Source organism: Argentina anserina, chromosome 3, assembly GCF_933775445.1.
Source record: "Argentina anserina chromosome 3, drPotAnse1.1, whole genome shotgun sequence".
Lineage (NCBI taxonomy): Eukaryota > Viridiplantae > Streptophyta > Magnoliopsida > Rosales > Rosaceae > Argentina > Argentina anserina.
In genome coordinates, this window is record NC_065874.1 from 10,116,125 (window position 1) to 10,135,473 (window position 19,349).

Genomic DNA, 19,349 nt, shown 5'->3' on the forward strand with positions numbered 1-19,349 from the left:
AAACATCAAACAATCAATACAGCAATTCATTTCTCTTTTTCACTCTGATGAAACATTTGAGTACAAATATTGTACAATCTATCTCAGCCGTACATGCATCGATCAGACAATACTTGTCAATAAATAATTTACAATACAATTACAATTATTAACAAAATAATTTAATATATGCACACTAGCTAGATAAATTTCTTTATGATCGGTGTTAGTTGAGATCAGTCTATGTAAAATCATCAAGTCCACGACGTAGGTGGACGTCGATCATAAGCAAACCCGTAGAAAATAGAAATGACCAATGTTTCGTTGGATTCTATAGAATGATAGATAATTTATTGGCTTTTACGTTGTATCAAAATACTTTGTTCAGCTTCATCATATTCTTGTATATTAAAATTGAGACGACTTTCTGTCATAACTTGCCATTTGCATCTATGGTTAGATAAATTAATGATAACGCCGTATTCGGTATTCATGAATGAATTTATTGATTTAACATAAAAATACAAATTTTTCACCACCATTACACATCGTCTTAGTTGCACTAGTATAGTTACTGATAATTTATTTCAAATTTTTATGCAGCACACTAGTCATGAGCCTATGTACCAAGCTAGTTCAGCTGGATCTGTACGTTATTCATATTGTTTCTTTTGAATCGTTACTTATTAGGCCCTCTCGAAGACAACAGGGAGCACAGAACCATCCAAGGCCAACAACCTCTTGTCATTCTCAACCAAAGCACCGACATCTCCGCAAATGAACTTGCAAGTCGGGCACACTTCAGTAGGGCACCACTGCAGGTTGTAGACGCCATCATGGTCTGCCTGTTTATTAATCCTGAAGTAGTTTCCGGCAGGACCAGGTAGGCCTTCGTCTTGGTCAATTCCGAGGACAATCAATCTCCTTTGGGTCTCGGACTGAGTCTCTCCCACCTTCCATGCATTCGACGACACACATATCGTGAATGCAGAGAATGCGATCTTCTGATCCCTAGTCTCCCTCACCACCGTCTCACCCTCTGCGAAAGGCGCAAAGGTCACTGGGAAGCCCTCGGGGCCGGAGGTGTTTTCTTGACCGGCATAGAAAGGACACTCGCCATTTCGGTTGATCAAAGTGAAACGGCCGCCGTTGTCGGTGATGGCAGGTTTGATGTAGTAGTCTACCCCTGATTGAAGAGCCTGCCCGGAGGTGTCGAGCACCGGCGCGCTATCTTGGGCTGCGGTTGCCATGGCCATCATTAGCCACATGCAACAGCTCAAGCTTCCGATCAACTTCATGGACCTCATCTTAAGAATTTCCGATATGTTGGATTTTGCAAATGAATATATATTTTGTTTGTGTGTTTGTGTTTCAATATGCCTTGCATGGCAAGGCATATATAGAGAAGTCTAGCCTCAACTGGACGTGCACGTAGAAGATAATTAGTCAATTAACTCGTCTCATCCGTTAGAGGATGCTATATTTTTATCATGTGAACATATTAAAAACTTTGAATTACTGAACCAGTGAACGAAAATGTCAATTTTAAAGGCTAAGGATACGTACTTACGGATATGTACCAACCTAAGTAATAGTAAACATTTTGAATCCTATTACTATTGTATACACACGTGGGCGGTACGGTTGCCATTTTGTTTGAATTCAGTTTCAGAAAATCATATTCAATCTTATTTTGAAGGAACGGTCTAAATTTACAATGATCACTTGATCAGTATTATGTAGAACAAACAAAAGTTATTAATTTGAATTGAATTCCTTTAGCATATAGTTGATGAGCTAAGTACGTACATACGTGTTACAAGATATTATTTAGTTCTTACTTGAGTTACTTCTCAGTTATCTTAACCAAATTCTGACCGCGCGCCAAATCGACTATTTACATACTTCGTTCTATACTAACAACAATCAAACAACAATTCAATATCTAATCGTGCTTACGCATAAATGCATGCTGTGCTATAGTTGTGTTTTGTTGATGAGCAATTTTAGCTAGTTTTCAAATTACCTCATTAAAAATTTTAATTAGGTTTTAAGAATTAACCAATTTGCTAAATTTTTCGTCAAATTGCTAGGAAATGTTTTTTTTTCAAATATTAGTAAATTTGCTTTCTCTAATAAGCCAATGAGCCATTTGTGAATCCTTCTAACTCCACGGAATGATGACATGATTAATATTGTTATATGTTATACCGAATGGATCAATTGACTCCTCCCTCAAAATTTACTTTTGTTAAAAAAAAAATTGTTACTTGATTTTCCATACTAATCAAGGTTTAGACGGAGGAATACGTATATTGTATAGTATCACAGTAAAATTGACGGAAGGGTAGTACGTAATTGGCTAAATTTGTTAACAAACGGTACGTGTTAGGAATATGGAAGGGTTTTATAGTAATTTGCTAGTTCTACAGTGCTATATAAGGCTGTGATGTTCTAGTAACCAAGAATTCACAATGTAGTCATTGAGCTTTTCAACGTTTTCTTTACTGCTTTATTCACTTTCTGCATTTAGCTACAATAAATCATGAATGTTATCATGGTAGTTAATTATTATATTTAAAACCGCGCTAACTTAATTATCAAAAAGTTCACAGCGAAGAATATATGCAAAACCAGTGATCAAATTAGTTGATCTTATTTATGATAGAGTTAAACAATAAACTGCACCATGTATGATGCCATCACATACGTACATTAGAGGAACAGCATTATTATTATAAGATCTAGCTACTCATGAGACAGCGTTGTACGTTAAGTCAATTGTGTACAACAAACAACCTTCATTAGTTATCAAGTTATCAACAAATTTCATTGTTCAAAGGTCTATGAGAGTTTCAACACCCATCTTTTAAGCTAACTAGTAATCAAATGAATAAAAATATTAAAGACATTGTACTATTCGTGAGGATATGATCATATGATGATATGAATGTACGGAATAGTCCATATCCTTGAAATTTCGAAGATATTTTTGACAAATTACATCGCTAGTAATTATATCGGTTACTGGGGAGCAGCAAGAGAAACGTCAACGTCTTCTTCCACGCACAGAGCACGGCAGCACCATCATCTGAGGACGCTGCTGTACCAGAACAATGGATTGAGTGATTGACTTCTATCAACAATACTATCAGCCAGCACCACCACTATTAGAAGCTAATAATGAACCGGCAGAACATGTATGATCAACCAAGGGATGAAACTTTGGGGCAGCAATATCAGATGAGACATTTTCAGCTAATGAAATAATGAACCATAACTTTCACCATGATCGCAATCAGGTGCGGCAAATGCAAGCTGAAGAGGGTATGATGACGCCTGGGGAAGGTGATCTCTTTGGAGGCAACTCGAGTGATGTTATGGATAGTGGTGCTACTGGTGCATACTGGCCTCAGTCCTTTATACAGTAACATGGGTGAATGGAATGATGATTCATATTTAAATTTCGGGACGTACTTATTGGCCTATTAGTTTACAAATTTCTATTCGCATGGATCTCTATGAAACTATGTAATTGTCACTGACAGAATTCTGATGCCTATGTAATTATCACCTATAAAGATTGTACTTGGGATCTATGTAGCATAGATGGATTAGTGAGCACTGCTTACAACCAAAGAACCATGAGTTGATCAAACACAAATGATGTACACGATGGGGTTCCACCAAATATGCAAAAGCTCTTTTCCAGGTATTCAGTCTCACACTGAGGCTGAGAGCCATTCCAAAAGAATGCAATGATTGCATGTACGTGTATATCAACCGCATGTATAAATTACTTGAATGATACTGATGAAATTTGGTTGAGTCTTGTATACGAGTGCAGGTTTCAGGTTGAGCATTCAAACAATAAAGCAACATTTTTTGGAGGCTTTATAGGATCCTACTGATAAACAATCATGAAAAATTGATTCTCCCTTCCTTTATGGAACTCTCAACTTTATACAGTAACAGTAATATTGATCATCAAACAAAACCAACACTAATGGTTTCATGAAGATATATAATTAAGTTGCCTGCAGTAATAGTTTCATGAATATAACAAACACGGTTTCATGAATACTGTTTGGCTGTAGCACTACAGCAAAGACACTATCAGCATTTATAACAGCAATTGATAAACAATGGCTGCAGCATTGATAAACAATAAAGAACTGTTATTGCCACGAGTTTGCTGTTATAGCAATGCCTGCTTCAAGTATAGTGACATTGGCTGTGAGTTTTCTGGGTAGGATTCAAGTTATTATTTAAATTGACAAAAGGAAGTTACTCTGAAGGCTTGCTTTATTCAAATCTACTTGACAAAAGCGCTTCTTAATGGAACTGTCAACTTAAGGTACAATAATGTTGATCATCCAAGTGATCCAACAGGTCCAACACTGATGGTTTCATGCATAGATACTGCTTCATTATGATCCAATAATAGAATTACATGCAGGGAAAATAGAACCAATATATGAATCCCACTAATGGGAAGAACAAATCCTTACTACAGAAAGTGAACTGTCATTCAGGTTAGCTGAAAGCTGAAGTCGGAACCAGAAATATCAAAACACTAGCAACAAAGCAATTCCCTAATGCAGATATCTAAGAACTAAAACAAAACAATAATCATCAAACATCAATAATTTATCCATGCATACCATCCACAAAGATAAATAGTTTATCCATCACCATATAATGATTCTTACGCGCCTTAGTCTTTTCTAGCCACAATCTTGAACTTCCCAGTTTCTTGTTGCTGCAAATAGAACAAAACTCATTTAGCAAAAACCCCCCAACAAGGCAACAACACAAATAACTAAGGTAAAATCTAATGCAAAACCAGGAAGAATAAAAACAAAAAATTGTCACCTTTTCCCATAGATCAGTGTGGGTCCCGCAGAACCCAGCTACAATATCACCCTTCCTTCCCTCCCTGTACTCTATACAAAGATCCTCATTCAACCCACAAGTCACATGAAACGCCAAAGGGCATTTAATCTCCGAGCACTGAATAGCACAGCCACTCGCACTCTTGCAAACATAACACCTCTCTTTCCACCTCCTCTTGGGAACCTTGGAGCAGTCAATCCCCTCCCGCCCTTCCGGGTCCTTAAAGAACACCTCAGGAACATAAAGCGCGCAAACAATATGCGCCCACTTGCCATCTCCAGTCGGCTTCATTGCCCCGCCTTTGCCAGGACAGAGGCAGCACCCGAAAGACTCAACACCCCGCAAACCCTCAGGCGAACCAGAGCATTGCAAGCAGAACCAATCCCCCTCCGGAATACCCTTCACGAGGGGATTACCGTAACAAGTAGCATGAACCATCAGATCACAGCCATCACAGAACACGATCGGATCCGACGGCTCTCCATCTGTGCTCTTACAGACATCACAACAAACCCCATCCTCCACCTCACACTCCGCGTCGCCGCCCGAATCCACCGGGTTTTCCACTGCGGCATTTTCACAAACACCTTCAGTGCATGCCTCAACTTTCTCCGGCGTGTACTCAAGATTCAAGTCCAGCTCCGGAGCCGGCTTCTTCTCGGGGGGTTCTAGATCCGGCGGAAGCGCCCAAACTCTCTTCTTGGCCGGCAAGGAGTAGGAGTTGACGGCGGGAGTTGGGTCAGGGAGAATGGGGTGGCCTCTGGTCTCCTTTCGCTTCTTGGCGGGAAGAATGGGCAGAACGACGTCGTCTTCGTGGTGGTGGTTGGGTTGCTGCTGAATGAGTCTGAATCTTTTGAGAGGAGGTAGGCCATGGAATTGGGGATCCATTTACTGGGTTTAGGGTGGAGAGAGAGAGAGAGAGAGAGAGAGAGAGAGAGAGAGAGAGAGATTTGAAGAGGTTTGGGTTTGATGGAGGGAAGTGAAAAGGGTTTTGGAGGATTTGAAATTGGCGGGAGAGCTCAAATCCGATGAGGAGATTTGTTTCCTGAAAAACATAAAATTTTCGAATTGCTTTTAAAACCACCGCCCGGGTCAATTTTCTGGTGCCCAAATTTTGGTTCAAACTTCAAAGTTCAAACCTTCAGTCCAAGACAAAATATAAAAATTTGGGCATCACTTCGAATTTGGACATCAGGACAAAATATAAAATTTGATTAATACATAGGTTTCGGTAGGTTCCTGCTTTGGAACTTGAAATCTCGTGGTGCTTAATGAGAAACTACATGTACATATACTCATATATATCACCACTTTAGTCAAACAATCATGTATTCATTTATGTGTCATATTTGAGACCCCTTAGTTGAATCACATTTTAACTTACATTGTGTTTTTTCTTCATCACATATGTTATCTTCATGCTTAGTATAGTTACATTTACATTATCCTATAAACTTGGCAGAATTATTGTTGAGATGATGTTGTGATGATGCATGAAATAAGTGTGGGGTGGAAGACATTTAAAAAAAATCAACAAGTTTTTAATCAAGCAATGCCGAGAAAAACAAGAAAAAAAATGAATGATGAACTCGGTAAGAAAAGAAAAAAGAAAAGAAAAATGTTATGTTGTCTTCCATTTGTGATTTGGAGTTGAGTTGTAATTGAAGGTCTAAAAAAATTTTACTTGACATTTGTCCATGTTCACTTTATGTTTAGAATGATGATTGTGCCCAGCTTATTATATTCGGCCCCTGATGGTGTGTGGTGTCGTAAGAATGATATTTACTCTGCATCATTTATAGAATTACCTTTGTGATTCCTTGATATTCTATGCATTTAGCTAAACCTAAACATTTACTTTATCTAATGATCCTAATGATTATTAAAATGAGCAAATCTTGGTTTGTGGAGATGATCACAAGAGCTGAGCATATGGTTTTGGTCCATTTGTGCATTTAGTTGTTAAATGAGGTTTTCCTATGTTATTCACAAAGTGCTTTTATTTGTTGAAATATGCAAGTTATTTGATGCATTAATATCATTTTTCTTGCATATACTTGTGTGTGAATGATAACCATGAATCTGAGTGAAAAGAAGAGAGTATACCTTGTGAGGAGAATTAGATTGACTAAACATGTTTAAATGCTTATTATCTCGTATCTGACTTATTTATACTATGAAGCATGATTATGAAACTTGGAATTTATGTGCTTATACTCAAATACTTAAACTTGAAAACTATGTGTTTTGAGATTTTGAGGCAATCATTTAGGGACAATAGTGTTTTGTTTTGTTTTGTTTTGCTAAAGGACTAGCAAAAGCCAAGTGTGGGGTAGTTGATAGAAGAACTTTGTGCGACGTTCTTAACATGTTTTTACCTCCATTTGTACTTTGCTTAGCTCTTATTGTTGTATTATTGAGTAATTGAGTCATAGTAAGAGACTTGAGCGGTATTAGATGCATTTTTGTGCTTACATGAGTTAAAAACGCAAAATTGGTATAGAGTCTTAGTTTGAGTAGGAATCTTTGTAGGACTATGAAACCTAATTGGATTAGGAGTCTTCATCTTTCTACGTTTTGGTTGCATTGTCGATATTTTGAGAGTCATTTTTGCACTAAGAATCCTTGTTAGGTTTCAAAACTAATTATCTTACTTATTATTTTATTTTCTTATTTTCAGATTAGATTTAACAGATAATACTAGAGGAAAACAAGGAGAAGTCATGCACGTGGAGTCATATCATCAACAAGTCATGCAACAATTAAATAGAAGAGATAAAAAAAGTGGAGAGAATTAAAAGATAGAGTCTTTGCCGTGGGAATAAGAAAAGAAGAATGAAGAAATAAATGTAAATATTAATTAAGTGAAAAGAAGAGAGATGAAGTCATGCATATGCAACCTAAAAGCTAGAAGATGATCATTAAAGGAATAAAACATGACATGATTTAGGGAATAAAACATGACATAATTTAGGGAATAAAACATGACATAATTTAAGGGATTAAAGTATGACATAATTTAAGGAATTAAAACATGACATTATAATAGGAAGAAAGAGTCAAGTTCAAACCAAGCCTACCCTCCATTTTTCCTCTATATATACATGGCTTCACCTCTCAAATAATATCACTTCTCATTAGCATTCATGAGCCAAAACACCACCATAAACTTCCCTCACAAATTAGCCAAGCCGTCCACCCCAAAACCATCATCATCTCCACCGAGTTTCACTTATTGTAGCCGTACTTCCAAGGTTCCTACAACGTGTGATTCTCGCAACTCATCTCCATGACTTTCTCTATTTGTGTTAATCTACAATTCTTTGTCTATGAAGATTGTAAGTTGTTGTTTATGTGGAAATATTGGTTTTATATTTTATTTAGAATTTTCAGATTGTATTTGATATGTTTTTGGGACTATGCCGAATCTATGTTCTTATAACTATTGAAGTTTGTATTTCTATTGTTGAGTTCTAATCATATATCTCATACTTTTAGATAATTTTTCAGATATGTGCATATGAATTTAGTGCTTAGATGCAGTCCATAAGATTGTGTTTGAGTGCTAGATTCATCAACCATATTGACACAAATCGAATCATGCCCTAAGTAGGTTCGGTTTGTGTTGATTAAAAGTGGTACAAATTCTGGAAATTTAGATGTGAAACCATGGTGGGTGACGCCACACATGAAACATGTCTCCAATAAAGATTTGGTGCTTAAATGTAATCTTGTTTGATTTATACTCTAAGTGTTATTGAATTCGATTGCATACAAATTTAGATTAGGTCCTAAGTCAATCTAAATGTTAAATGAAATTTTGCATGATTAGATGATCCCCTAAGGCTCTAATTGTATTGGTGTTTAAAAAAGTATGTAATTGGTCGAATTAGAATGCATGATAATTGTATTGATAAATGCACTCTTGGTGGGAAATTATCTCTAAAGCCCGCTCCCGCATCCACTCCCTCTCCACTTTCCTCCCTCGTCGACTCGGCGACTCCAACCGCCCGCCCGCCCTCTCTCTCCTCTCCTCCCTCTTTTTCCTCCTTTCCTTCCCTCTCTCCGGCTCCGGATCCGACCCCCTCTGCCACTTTGTCTTTTTTCTTGATGTTTTGATTGCTTGGTCTTGTTTACTGGATTGGTTATTTGGTTTATGACAAAAGATTGATTTGTGTTTATTATAGAGCTGTCATCATCCTGTTTCTGCTTTGAGTTTAGGTCAAGAGTTTGTTGCTTTCTCATGTAATAAATCATCATATTAACATGCTAGCAGTAGAGTGAAGAATTGAATGCATATCCTGATTTTAAATAGCGGATTGAAATGTAAGAATGAAAGAGTGAAAGCTGATGGAAAGTGAACATGATTAAGGAGAACCATATTGTGATATTGATATCAGCTTAGCATGAACACAACTAATGGATTCTGTAATGGATATATTTCTAGCACAATGGATACATTGTTTTGATTATGTAAATGTTGTATTGTATTACACAGATATGGATGTCTCCAGCTTATAACTTGGGAGGATGATTTGTTGTTTTTCATTCAAAATTCAGTTTCCTTTTGTTTGGCCTATAATCGTTCTTATGAACTTGTTGAATTAATGTTTAATATCAATTCGAGTTTGTTTAATTTCCTTTTGTCAGCAAAGAAATTGGTCTGGGCTTTTGACTTAATTGGACCGATATCATATATTGGTAGAGGTCCTCTCCTGTCTCAGAAGTTTCTTCACCCAATTCGACCTCCTTCTCCCTAACCTCCGGATGGTCTTATCGCCCAATCTCCTGAACTGATCGTGCCCTTACTGAAGTGGTTGACGACCCTTTAGTGCGATAGTCATTACTAACTGAACCAACCGAAAGTATTGGTATACCAAAAAATTGGTATATGGACTTCGATGGTCGGTAATGGTACAAATTTTCTCTTTACCAATTATAATTGGTTGGTAAATGGTAGAGACAAAAATAAGTTGGTAATCCTTTAATGGGTCACATTCCTCATTGAACATTGAATACAATAATTGTTGTGTTAAAATAGGACACAAATAGCTCTGGTGCCCCAATGGTTAGGCAACATATTTCTCTCTAGGAGGTCGTAATTTCCAATCTCCTTAGCAGCAGTTGTTCCTTTTTTGTTTTTTTTGCTATGTGATTTATTTATTTTTTGAATTTATGTTATCTTCTTTTGATAATAAAGTATATAAATGAGTGTTTTCGTAAATGGTAATTATAACTGCTTATTAAAAGGTCATAATAGTGTAATACATTTATTGTTTTCATTTTGTTAATTATCAATTAATTTTATTAAAAAAATCAATTAAATGTAATATTGATGAAGACAATTTTTTTTCTATTCAACAACATCAAATTACTATGGTCAAGGTGTAATAAGAGGAAACATGACCCTTTTTTTTAGAGAAAAGAAAATATATATTTCACCAAAAAAAGATTACAACAAAAGAACACTATGTGGTGTAACTAAATTCCCCACACTCCGTCCGACCAACACCGCTAGTCACATAACTATTACAAAAAGCAATGAACATGAGTCAAGAAGGTCAAATCTCGAACCAATCAAAACCGATTTTAGAAGTAATTGATAACCTACTCAGCTACTCGCACCAATCTCAAGAAAATAACCTCTCCAATAGCATCACATACCAAAATCTTGGGCATATTTTTGCAGAGACAACTTCCTCATTACATTAACACCCAGAAAAAATCGACTTTTAAATAATCTCTAAAAATGACATGCATCATAAACATGTGCAATAAACGATACGACTAAATTTTACCTATTGACAACTAAAACCCTCGCTTAAGGAGAAGGGACGACACAACATGCATATGAAAATAAAACCTAAAAGAACAAAAAAAAAAAGACGAGTCAAATGACCCAGCCTACCTACACTAACTCAATCTAGGCCCACCTCCAAAGAATCAGAAAGATTCCACCGGCCCTAAAGACCAGCCGCCATGGTGCCTCCAAGCTTCCGACCACAATACCGTCGTCCCGTTGACAAAGCCAGCCACCACCAAAGAAGATACCACCCGATCCCATGACAAGAGACACCACCCATCAAGAAACGACCTAGTAAAATGTCAAGACCACCCGGACTGAAATCCATATAAGCTATTGACGCCCTTGCTTCCACATCTCAGGCCACTACCATCGTTGTCTCCATATCGTTGAAGAAGCCTGATCAACATCTCCAAAGCAACGCCAAAATCGCCACCAAACAACAGTTGGTGCAGTCATCTAGAAACACCATAAAATATTGCACCCAGAATTCCATAAAATATTGCACCCTGATCAACAAATTCCCATCCCACGGTTGCATCAATGGACGCGTCATCTGATGGAAATCATTTTCCAAAATCCTAGTCGATCCGGTAAATACGGAGCGATTAGAGTGCAGGAAACATGATTAGTTGGAGCAACGTGCTGAATTGAAACACAAGCAAAGTGAAGGTTGAAGCCAATAATAAGATTGATCTATAGATACAGAAGGATTGATCTATAAATGTTGACTTCCAAAAATCAAGTCCTTTTTTTCTATGTATCTTACTTCTAATAATGTTAATTAAATTATCAATAATAACTTTTAAAATGAGTGTTTTCTAGTGCTTTGTATGTTTATGGAGTTGCTAGTTATGGAGTTTTTTTTAGCGTCTTTAACTTTGAAATAATATATTTCAATATTTTAAGTACAATTCTACGTTTGTAGTACAATCGGCTATGATTATTTCTATGATGAGTTATAAGAGAATAAGAAATGTAATTTCACTTGAAACCTTACATCAACAATTCAACATGATATGTGTTGCATCTTCGATTGATTCCTTATGTCTGAAACTTATAATCGACATACCTTCCAAAAAACCATGTGGATAACATAACAGTCTCAATGTGTACTTTCAATTCACTTGTAAATCACCTGTAGAGAACTTGATATATTGATGCAAACCCTATATTGATTATACGAAAGTCGGATACTATCTGATATACGAATGAGAACCGGCATTTTAAAACCAGAAATTTACATCAACAATTCAACATGATACATAAGTTGCGTCTTCGATTGACTCTTTATGTCTGAAACTTATAATCGACATACCTTTCAACAAACCATGTGGACAACATAACAGAGTCTCAATGTGTACTTTCAGTCCACTTGTAAATCACCTGTAGAGAACTTGATATGTTGATGAAAACCCTATATTGATATACGAAAGTCAGATACTACCTGATATACGAGCATTTTATAACCGGAAGTTCAGAAACCAGAAGTAGCTGGTTGATAGGTACTGCAAGAGTAGCATAGATCAGGAGAAACATGAAATGATAAGATCTAGGGGTCACTACTCCCTGCTTCGTGTAAAACCATTCAAAATGGAAATATGTGTATGACTATTCCAAATGTCACGTCTTTGGAATTACTTAAACTGCACATTTATCATTTGGGTTTGTTCTCGTCCTCATCTTTCAATAATTATTGAGTTTCTCTCTGTAAAATAAAATGGACCTGTTGAAAGAAACTTGGTTCTTCTTCGACTCTTCAAACAAGTTGAAGATTCCAGGCTTCCAGCCTTGCATAGTAGTTTGTTGTAGTCTCTACGTTTTGTCTATAAGTGAATAAATAAATAATAAGGACTTACGGAGGTGAGTCAGGTGACAACTGGGCAACCATTTTTGGGATTTCTTTCGAGAAACATCAGCAGCTGAGTTTTTGGAGAGTGGAGCAGCATTGATTGTCAGATTGAATAAAGAGGGAAAGGTTTTGAAAAGGATTTGATGGTTCTGATTGGTCAGTATACCGTGTTTCTTGTTGCTAAATTTGCATCTGGGATTGCTGGTATTGTTCTCTTTTAATCTCGTTTGTGAATTGGGTTGTTGTTTTTTTGGGATTTGGTTTTGGTTTAACTGAGGATAACCCATGTTTGAATCCATTGAACTTCTTGTTGTTTTGGGACTTGGGAGCTTGATTGTTGCGTTTTTGTGATTTGCTGCAATTCTTTTTCGTTCTTGCAGAAGTGCAAAGGAACTACCTTTTTTTTCTTGGCTTCTTCCAATTTGGTCTGAAAGTCAACTTCACGATTGTTAATCAATACTAATTAGAAGAAAACTATGAATGTTTAATGGGATTTCGCAAACATTCATTTTAATGTGGCCCAAATCTATGCTGTGAAGGGTGTGTTGGTTTGAAAGACTCACCTTTGCAGCAGTTAGTGAATAGTGTTCGTTTGAAGTGATATTTGCATGACTTTTTACTGTTTGACTTCAGGATATATTTCAAGAACTGTATAAAAGTAAATGTTGATTGACTGAAAGCTTTGAGTTTTTTGAGAGTTTGCTGCTTAATAGATCCAACTGTTGAACTCAGGCGTTTGAAACTAATCCATGTCAGTGTTGCAGCTTTACATGAGAACATAGCTTACAAGTTACAATGCTTATGTACACAGCATGCAACATTTTGAATGAGAAATCTGCATTGCCGAAGCTTCAGTTTGTATCTTAGTCTGTAAGAGGCAAATTGTGTGTAAAGACATCTTCAACTGTCAGTAATCCTGTAATTTGGTGTTAAACTATAACAGAATGTTGGAATTAGAAAGTGAAGCACTGCGATGGGTGGGATATATTGTAGGAAATATCTAATAAAATGCCCAATAATGCCTTACTGTTTCTTTCAACAAATCTCTGATGCAATGCCTTGTTGTATTAGTTATAACTTATAAGATGTATAGCATACAAAATGTAGCAATATACATATGTTTGTATATATAAATGAAGTCCTCACTCCTCAGTTATGCTAATTTTTTGTATTTGTTGCAGGCAATGTCTTTGCTTTTGGGTTGTTTGTTTCGCCTATGTAAGTTCCACTCATATATATATATATAAAGGGTTTTGTGTTTCACAGTTCACTTACTCACCAGTTTCTGATTTTAATTAATGTTATCTATGATTATAAATGACAGGCACACATTCAAAAGAATCATCAGGAATGGTTCAACTGAAGAGTTCTCGGGACTTCCATACATATATGCCCTATTGAACTGCATGATCAGCATGTGGTATGGATCACCTCTTATATCTACTGATAACATATTGATTCTAACTGTCAATTCAGTTGGTGCAGTGTTTCAACTTGCCTACATAGCCCTCTTCATTATTTATGCTGAGAAACCAAAAAAGGTTGGTTTTATGCGAGCTTCAGAATTCCTCACTTGTCACTGTGATGAAGATTCTGAAATTCTTTGATGTTCTTATTTTAGTTCCCCTTAATGTTGTTCACAGGTGTGGATGATGGGATTGTTGGTAGCAGTTTTTGGTCTATTTGCAATCATAGTCGGTGGAAGCTTGCAGATAACTGACCTTTTTCTCCGACGAACAATTGTTGGATTGCTTAGCTGCTTTTCTCTTATATCAATGTTTGCTTCTCCATTGTTTATAATAGTAAGTCAATACAGCGCAAAGGGATTCATTCTCTTTTGAAGTATAATTTAAAAAATAATAATTTTGTATTCATTGTGTGAACTTCAGTTCACTTAATGGCATACTCTTGCAGAAATTGGTGATCCGTACAAAGAGTGTCGAGTTCATGCCCTTTTATCTCTCCCTTTCCACCTTCCTAATGAGCACCTCGTTCCTACTGTATGGAATTTTTAATTATGATCCCTACGTTTATGTAAGAGTCCATCAGCACTTATTTTGATCCGAGTTTTCCCAACTCTTTGAAACTAGCTATTTGAGCTGTCAATTCAGCTTGCATAATCCCAGTTTCCTTTTCTAATGGTATCTTCTATAAATTTCAGGTCCCTAATGGGATAGGAACAATCTTGGGGATTGTACAATTGGCCTTGTACTGTCACTATAATCGTTCATCGAAAGAAGAATCGAGAGAACCCTTGATAATTTCGTATGCATAAAAGAGTTGGCCAACAAGGAAAACAAATTGACTCTTGTTTCACTGAAGTAAGTGCTATCATCTTTTAATTATTGTTGTGAGGCAATTCTATATAGTTTTTCGTGTGTTCCTGCAACAGAACCATCTATTGCTCACTTATTAGTTGCTTGTACAAGAGTGATCATTCCTTGCGTCAACTTGATGAATTTAGGATCCATTTTTCTTAGGCCAAGAAAACTGGAGCCTCGCTTTCAGTTTTCTCTGTGCACAGAGAGTATATCTAAAGTCAATTTCAAAGCAATTTATGACATCAGACGTGGCTGTTGTTTTTATTCTTTTATTTCTTTCTGCTGTTTCTAGGTAAGTACATGTTAGATGAGATGATAAGGAAACATGATTTAAGTGTAGCCTGGTGCTGAATTCCAAATTGAGACATAAGTTATATTCTTCAGCCTTTCAAGCTCCTGGGTGCCTCATTGTCACCCCCCGGTTTCCAGCTTCCCTCCATCTTATTTTATCAATATGTGAACCTGCAACAACGTGTACCATGCACAGAAACAAAGATGTTCTCCCTTTCTATCCGTACCATTCATGTAATTGTCCAAGAACAAAAATTTCTCATCTCACCGAGTCAGCCTATATGTAAAAGCCTTTTTTACATTGCTTTGCTGTAAAGATAGGTCAAGATCCAGAAATGAAATTTCTTCACCATTATTATTCAATCTACAAGTTATGCTGGTTTCCATTTACTTTCTTTCTCAAGGCAATTTTTTTAAATGTAATTCGTGATATACTTCCTGATTCAGTGAAATTGCTTGGAATTTCGTTGAGTTTCACTGTTTCTATATTATAATCTTCTGGAGAAGGTTTGGAAATATATTGTCTTCTGAAATTGAACTTCCTTATGATAGTTTAACATTGGACTTTCTGAAGTAAAACACAAACCCACACACACACACCATCTGCATCTGCAAACTGAAGTGGACTAAGCAGACTGAAAATTGCCAGCTGAATTGTAAATTAACACTGTTCGAACAGCCCTACATTGCAACTGTGGTACAGTACTCCTATGTATGTTATGTAATATATATAGTGATAGAGAAAATGTGTGAAGATTTGATGTAGCCGGAATCTGTGGTCCAGTGCTACCCATCATTGATATTTTACCTATCAACATCTTAATGATCATGTACAAGGGACTGGTATAGTGGTATAGTTAACAGATCAGGGTGTTGAATTTGAGGTCATGTACGTCCTTCTTCATTACTTTCTCCAAATTTTGGTTGTTGTATCTACTGACAATTAGGTGCACCCGAATGAAAAGTATCCATGAATTAAGAGCAAGGAAGCAGAAGCAGAAGCAAGTTCATAGAATTAATGTTACAGCTGCGCACAAAAAGGGTAATTATTAAGGTTGCTGAACATGTCTTCTGGCGGCATTACTACTGCAACTCCTATTGCTCTCATCTGGTAAAACTAATTAGAACACTTCTGTTAAACAATGAATAACAAATTACAGCAAGTCCCTCAGAGTCGTTCTGGCAACGGGAGCCTTTTTTACCTACATAATCCAACAAAAGATCTGTTACTGTTGCAATGAGAAATCTGTTGATTGAGACGGAGAAGATGATAAAATTGTAAAAATGATCCTCATATATGTTACAAACCCAGATGAGGATTAGCATGCAATTTCCCACAAATCATTAATGAGCCTGAAATAGTCTGTAGCTGTGGAAATTTATGCTTGCCAGAAACACAGGAGAATATTTATGTTTGCCATTTTGCAGAACTAATGTTTCCTTTGCATCATGTTTCTTATTGCTTCCTCCCCTAAATCCAGGCTAGCAAGATCTGGGGCTTCATATCTTTCCAAAAAAAAAAAAGATCTGGGGCTTCATATATTCACCATGCTTAATATATCGTGCATGCACAAAACTAGTTATATGTGTGCACATTCTTTCTTGTCCGAGTATTATACTCGGGAACCACTTTTAATCGTCATTTCACCTCTAGATTGACAGAAATTAACAAGGTGAAAGATCTGGGATGCAATGCAATAAGAAACACCAAAACCTTGAACTCTTGAAGGGTGCATGCAGATTAATTAAGCCTAAATATATCCAATCAAAGATGCATGTGATAACCTTATATCGACTATCAAATTATTCAGTAAATCTTCTCATCAAAAGATTTAGATTAATGTTCTACATTTGCAAATTACCTGGATTCCAGTTTCCTGGTGGGAATCACAAAGAGGCTGGCCTCTCTCATCATATAGAATCAACCCACTAAACCTCGGAAGCTCACACTTCTCCCCCATGAGTATAGGCCTTTGCCAAACAGGTGACTCCGAGTTATGGCTGTGCCACCCCATTTCAACCCCAATCCTCTTCTCCAGCAGCGGCCCCGTCGGTGTCGTCTCCCTCCAGCTCCCTCCTCTTCTGATCTCCCCCCACTTGCTCGCCTTACTCCACCGCACCGAGTCCACCAACGCTCTCTTTATCGAGCCCCAACCACAGCTCGGCTCCAACCTCTTGTGTCCTAATGCCCCATTAGTATCCTCTTGTCCCATCACTACAAGCTGCTGATGCTGCTTCCTCTGAGCCTTCTTTCTTAACACAGTCATAGCCATGCAGACACCGATAATCGCGAAGCCGGCAGACACCAAGAGAAGAAATGCTTGTTGGGTCGATAGCTTCCACTTCTCTTCTATCTCCCACAAAGCATCCATAAAACGTCCTCGTATTTCTTTCCTTTCTAAGGAGTAAAACACTGTTTCTTTCTTCCAGTTTGTAATACCATATATTTGGAAAGGTTTAATGGAAAGATTTCCGTTCTGGGTAGGACGGAACTTCACGTATAAAGATAGGTGGAAGCAATAATATAGGCATTCATGGGGTACGTAGGAGCTGGAGATAGCCCAGTTAATTGAGTTTTCATGTGAGGTACGTTCCACCGCTAGCTAATATTTGGTGTCCGTGGGGTTAGCTCGTAACTGGGATTTCAGATTGAACCGTTGGGATTGGAGCATGGAATTGTTCACCGTTAATGCTAATAAACACAGTCACGGAGACTTCAAGGTCTTTATTAAAACACTGAATTTAAGCACCTATCCGTTATCTCTTTCTCTTTTAATTTAGAATGATGGTGATGATGAGATACCATGAGGAATTGAAGACTATTTGTTAAGTTGATAGCTAGAAATGGTTTGCCAAAAAATTGAGAGAGGAGCTTTTCATAACACATACGTAGTTCTTTTTTTCTTTTTAGTTATATTAGAAGAGATAGAAGCGTTGCAATATATTGCACTAGTTGGTGTCCAGCATCAGAAATCTTGTTTTCATACCAAATAATGAAATTTTGTTACGATTTTGGGAGTATTGTGTTGGCATGGAAAGGAGATCTAATACATTGAGGAAGCCTTTCAAGATATACCTTAGCTAATTTGTGCACACTCAATTCGTAGCTCCATACCCAAATTCCAGAGCGAGTACTCATGAACTCCAACCTATTCTGCTAGCTAGTTTTCGTATCGCTGAACTTGTCACAAAACTACTCTGATGTAAATTCTGTAATTATGATCTTCACTAGACGGCTACCATTGCATCGTGCAGTTGTCTTCCGTGCAAGAATTTCTGAAGTTATAATTTCAAAATTTCTGAATTATAATTTCAGAATTTTCTTGGACGTCACATTTTTGTAGTGCGCAAGTGTTCTTATTACAATGTTTTGGTGCTCATATCAGATGTGACTGTGAAAACTATGACAGTGAGTATTGATAGTTTAATGACTTTAATCAGTATATAATTATTGGGACCATAATTTAGTCAAGATTAACCATATTTCACTAGATCAGAAGCTCGGAGATCCATATCACTATCATGGAGAATGCACTAGAAGTCTAGAACACGTACACCAAGAGAAAAGAACTCCAGCTTGCTCTCCAGTAGCTTCACATGTGGTGTTTCTATCTCTACTGTACAATGCATAACAAGCCACAGCACAATCAATTCTCAAAGATGTTTCGTCTTCTTATTAGCATGTACGTGTTCCTCTGTAGTCTTTTACCTACATTTTCTACCTAATAAATATTATATATGTGATTATTGTCTTATTAGCATGTCTTATTGTCTTATCCCGTTGGTTGACGATCGAGGCATTAATAAATAAATAAATATATATATATATATATACTTCACTCTGAAAATATAGAGTGAAGTTCCAATTTTTACACACTTTTCGATAAAATATTTTCACTATAAGCGATTCAATATTTATGTATGCTATTCAAGATCATCTCTACAAAATTTCATCTAATTCGGACATCGTTAAGGTATTGAAATTAGATTAAATCAATGAATGAATTAAAACTGTTCAACGTGAACCGTTCGTATAAATCTCAATTTTGAAAGTTTAAATTATTGTCAAATTGGATGAAAATTTATAGAGATAATTTTGAATAATATACCTAAATATTGAATCGCTTATGGTGAAAAAATTTGATCGAAAAGTGTGCTAAAATTGGAACTTCACTCTGTAATTTCAGAGTGAAGCTTCACTCTGGAT

General features: G+C 36.7%; 4 protein-coding genes across 6 annotated transcripts; 1 reads left to right on the forward strand and 3 right to left on the reverse strand.

Moving 5' to 3' along the window:
* Positions 1 to 564: 564 nt before the first annotated feature.
* On the reverse strand, positions 565 to 1,286 carry LOC126788793 (kunitz type trypsin inhibitor 104-like). The gene has a single exon (XM_050514803.1). It carries the CDS (start codon positions 1,284 to 1,286, stop codon positions 666 to 668), a length of 621 nt encoding a protein of 206 aa, XP_050370760.1. The 3' UTR covers positions 565 to 665.
* A 3,067-nt stretch (positions 1,287 to 4,353) lies between these two features.
* LOC126788386 (uncharacterized) lies at positions 4,354 to 5,921 on the reverse strand. Its single transcript, XM_050514374.1, has 2 exons — positions 4,855 to 5,921; positions 4,354 to 4,741 (listed from the first exon to the last, which is right to left on the reverse strand). The coding sequence occupies exons 1-2, from the start codon at positions 5,761 to 5,763 to the stop codon at positions 4,697 to 4,699; spliced, it is 954 nt and encodes a 317-aa protein (XP_050370331.1). The 5' UTR covers positions 5,764 to 5,921; the 3' UTR covers positions 4,354 to 4,696.
* Positions 5,922 to 12,356: 6,435 nt separating this feature from the next.
* Positions 12,357 to 16,397, forward strand: LOC126786130 (bidirectional sugar transporter SWEET2). Of its 3 annotated transcripts, none has more exons than XM_050511854.1 (7): positions 12,357 to 12,734; positions 13,712 to 13,748; positions 13,855 to 14,071; positions 14,174 to 14,332; positions 14,445 to 14,564; positions 14,692 to 14,851; positions 16,090 to 16,397. In XM_050511854.1, exons 1-6 carry the CDS (start codon positions 12,674 to 12,676, stop codon positions 14,803 to 14,805), a joined length of 708 nt encoding a protein of 235 aa, XP_050367811.1. In that variant the 5' UTR covers positions 12,357 to 12,673; the 3' UTR covers positions 14,806 to 14,851; positions 16,090 to 16,397. The 3 variants fall into 3 exon arrangements, with proteins under 3 accessions (XP_050367811.1, XP_050367810.1, XP_050367809.1); XM_050511853.1 differs by lacking the exon at positions 16,090 to 16,397 and adding an exon at positions 15,695 to 15,976; XM_050511852.1 differs by lacking the exon at positions 16,090 to 16,397 and adding an exon at positions 15,144 to 15,658.
* A 490-nt stretch (positions 16,398 to 16,887) lies between these two features.
* LOC126787024 (uncharacterized) lies at positions 16,888 to 17,514 on the reverse strand. The gene is made up of 2 exons (XM_050512963.1): positions 17,005 to 17,514; positions 16,888 to 16,893 (listed from the first exon to the last, which is right to left on the reverse strand). The coding sequence occupies exons 1-2, from the start codon at positions 17,512 to 17,514 to the stop codon at positions 16,888 to 16,890; spliced, it is 516 nt and encodes a 171-aa protein (XP_050368920.1).
* Between the last annotated feature and the right edge of the window lie 1,835 nt (positions 17,515 to 19,349).